The 3,501-nt window shown below is 38.3% G+C and overlaps 1 protein-coding gene across 1 annotated transcript; it reads right to left on the bottom strand.

Annotated features, from left to right (window-relative positions):
* Positions 1-821: 821 nt before the first annotated feature.
* Positions 822-2,886, bottom strand: LOC129948155 (insulin-like growth factor-binding protein complex acid labile subunit). The gene is made up of 2 exons (XM_056059034.1): positions 2,773-2,886; positions 822-2,508 (listed from the first exon to the last, which is right to left on the bottom strand). The coding sequence occupies exons 1-2, from the start codon at positions 2,884-2,886 to the stop codon at positions 946-948; spliced, it is 1,677 nt and encodes a 558-aa protein (XP_055915009.1). The 3' UTR covers positions 822-945.
* Between the last annotated feature and the right edge of the window lie 615 nt (positions 2,887-3,501).

Genomic DNA, 3,501 nt, shown 5'->3' with positions numbered 1-3,501 from the left:
TCCACTATGTTTGTATCCACTAATTTGACGGAAGTAAACTCCCAAAATAAGGGCTCCAGCTCAATTTACCATAGACACTATCATAACACTCAACTTAATACATATTTACCCTTACAAGAACCACCTCGATGTACGCAATATAAAATTTCAATTCCATTCCAACGTATCCGGATACGAAAACTATCAATTACACCAAAGTTAAACTGCCAATTGTTAAAATCCTGTCGCATCAACCAAACCAAATGCCAATTTCTCTTCTTTAAATTAATTACAAAACTATCAGACAAATTAAATTACCAATTTAATTTTCTTCCAAACATTTAAAATTAAGATCTATAAAAAGAAAAACATTTCTACCTACAAAACTTTTATTATTTTTTTGTTTTCTTTTTTTTGACACAAATATCTACTCAACTCTTAGATATAAGAAAAGGGCACACGAAAGACGAAAAATTAAAGAAGAAGAAGGACAAAAAAAACACAAACTTTAAAAACAACTTTTACAATGAAAAATGAAAAAAAAAAAAATAATCATCGTCGAAAAATGAAGAAGGAGACGAAGAAGTATTTTCTTCATTCCTTTACTCGTTGAAATAACATTTTCTTTTCACCCAGTACACCAAAGGTATCAATAATAATCAATTTCCGTTTCCGTTTTCTTCTATCTCACCGTTATCCGAAGGAAAAGTTAGTTTTTTGTTGTGTCAAGTAGTATATATCTACACAAACAATCATATCATACACACACACACAGTCAGACACACACACACATACATACATACAAAAACCAGCCTTACAAAACTTATAGGAAATCTAGAAGATACAACAACAAAAAAATCTATTCACAAACTTAAACTGTACAACACACAAACAAAAAAGCAACAACAAACGCACTCGATCCAAATTCGATTAACGTTCGATTGGAAGGCATTGCCATTGTCATTGCTACAACTTAACGATGCATCCAGTATTATTTATATTCATCGAAAGTTTCTGACAGCTAGGAGAACTATCTACATGACAAAGACGACAGTGACAGCGGCAATACCTAAAGCAATGGTATGGGCTACGGCTTCCGCAACAGCAACAGCAACGCAAAGGACAATTGCGAATCTGAATCGGAATTGAAATTGGAATGGGAATGCGAATGCGACTTCGACTCCGACTCCTACTACGACGACGACAAATCGTCCTTGTAACACATCCTTCGGCTACGGAATCGTCATCACCATTGCCACTGCCATCTTCCTCGTCAGCATCAGCGACAGCGTCAGTTTCGTTTTTATTTGTGGCAACGATAGTGACGTTTTCTTCTCGAACGTCGTTGTTGGCGTTAGCGTTGTCGTTGTTGGCATCTTCAAAGGACAATGATGATTTCTTGTTCGTCATGCAATCTTTTTTCGAGTGCAACAATAGAAACCACCTCCTCCAGTGGAACGTGTGTATTGCGAGGTAGTAAATCGACAGGGCTATCAGAGTCAGCATCTCATTTACATTTAGTGTCATTGAAGATGATCCGAGATTGCCCTTTGTCACATGGTCCTGGCACCTGCCAATCGAGTCCAGATCCAACTCGCTCATAGATTTGCCGTTCACCTCCAGCGGCGATATGCAAAAGTTCTTCGACAAGAAATCGCTCTGGTTATAGGCACCCTCGACCAAAGGACCATCTAGCAGCGTGTGTATGTGGCAGCCACAGGGAAAGTGGTTGTTCACCAGTGAAAGGCTGTCCACGCCATCCAGAATAATTGAATTTGGATCGGGTGTCTCTAGGATATGGTTGCCCTGCAACTTAAGGAACTTTATCTGTTGCGTGTAGGTAATGTTGAGCTCCTCGAAAGCATCAATTTTATTGTTGAGTATTTGCAGTGTTTCCACTTGCTTGAGGTCGCTGAAAGCATCCGCACAGACAACTCCCAGATCGGACTCTTGCAGGGTCAGCAGCAGAACATTGGATAAGCCGCGGAATGTGTAGGGCGCCAGCTCACGCAGATCCATATAGGATAGCTTTAGCAGACCAACAGTATCCATGCCGTAGAAGGCGTCCGGTTCGATGATGCGTATGCCTGATGGCAGAATCAAATGACCGACACTGGTGAGGCCAGAAAAGGCGGACGTTTCAATTCGAAGCATGGGGTTGTTCGAGAGTAGAATTAATTTAACATTCGAGGTGCCTGCGAATGCATTGCCTTCGATTCGGATAATTTGATTATGGCTCAGCAGGATGGTCGACAGATTTTGCAGGCCGGCAAATGCAAATTGTGAAACCGTCTGTAACGGAGTATATTGAATAGAAAGCTCTTTCAGACGTGGCAGTCCTCTGAATGCGAATTGCTTGATTTTCGTTATATTATTACCATCCAGTGAAAGCTTCTTCAATGCTCGCAGACCGGCAAACGAATCCGGTTTTATGACTGGGAAATTGTTTTTGGTTAGAGCGAGATTTTCCACAGTCGATGGCAATTGCCGTAATGGAATCTGTTCAAGTCCGCCAGTGTTACAAAGGACCTGAAAATGGCAAATAAAAGAAAAATAGAAATGAAAAATATAACGAAGAATATGAAAGTGATATAAAACAAGAAAATAAAATTAATCCCAGGAACAAGGATGAGTATGAATGTATATGTATGTAGCGGTGTAAAAGTGGGGTTTGGTGTATTTAGGACTATTTTTTTTTCCTTCTACCAATTTCTATCCCACTGAGTAATGAGAATCAAAAAGAGAAAAAATGAAATAAAAAACTCTCTAATTGGGAGAGAAGGTTTCACTTACTTGCGTCTGAGATAGACAAATGCATTCGGCTGGACATGATTTCACTGATTCTAGAGGCTGGGAATTCCATAAGCATCCAATTATAACTATTGTTAGTAGCCAAGAATTGCACATTTCACGTTTTGAGTGTTGTGTTGGAACGATCTAAAATGCAAATAGAAAACAAAAAATTGCAAAATGAATAAAATATCATGGATAGGAAATACAATTTATCAACATGCAATGTCCTTTAATACAGGGTGTTTTTAGTTTGAACATAATTGGATTTTTAAATTTGTTTTATAACGTTTCTGATGAGTAAATGTTAAAGATCAACAAATTTTATTGAAATAAGAAACTATTGCATATGCTTGCGTTAAACAGATTTTTTCGGGGCGGACCAAAGTCTTATATAGATCGATCTTAAAATGCAAAACTTTTAATATTCCCTTGGATAAATGATCGTTTAGAGATTTTCATATCATCTGCATAGAGTAAAATGTAATTGATATATCAATGACAGCTAAAATAAAGAGTAGTGGTCCTAAATGACTGCCCTGAGGAACTGCTGATTTGTCAATGAAAGCCTTAGAGAAAAAACTACTGTATATAACTTGATAATACTAATTAAAAACAGGGAGGTGCTGGGAGAAGGTACAACGTCGAACGGCTTCAATCGCCAGAGATCGCCAAATCCTTTTCCGACCGAGTTACCAGCAATCAGAGAATTCGCCTCTGATGTGCTGGGTT

Source organism: Eupeodes corollae, chromosome 2 (genome assembly GCF_945859685.1).
Source record: "Eupeodes corollae chromosome 2, idEupCoro1.1, whole genome shotgun sequence".
NCBI classification, from domain to species: Eukaryota; Metazoa; Arthropoda; class Insecta; order Diptera; family Syrphidae; genus Eupeodes; species Eupeodes corollae.
Note: the sequence above shows the minus strand (reverse complement) of the source record. Positions and strands in the feature narration are given on the sequence as shown.

What these genes read in the sequence shown, in the direction of transcription:
- LOC129948155 (XM_056059034.1), bottom strand. Translation starts at nt 2,886, where the DNA reads ATGTGCAATTCTTGGCTACTAACAATAGTTATAATTGGATGCTTATGG. An exon ending in TTTGTCTATCTCAGACGCAA is followed by an intron (nt 2,509 to 2,772) that starts GTAAGTGAAACC and finishes TGCCATTTTCAG; the next exon opens with GTCCTTTGTAACACTGGCGG.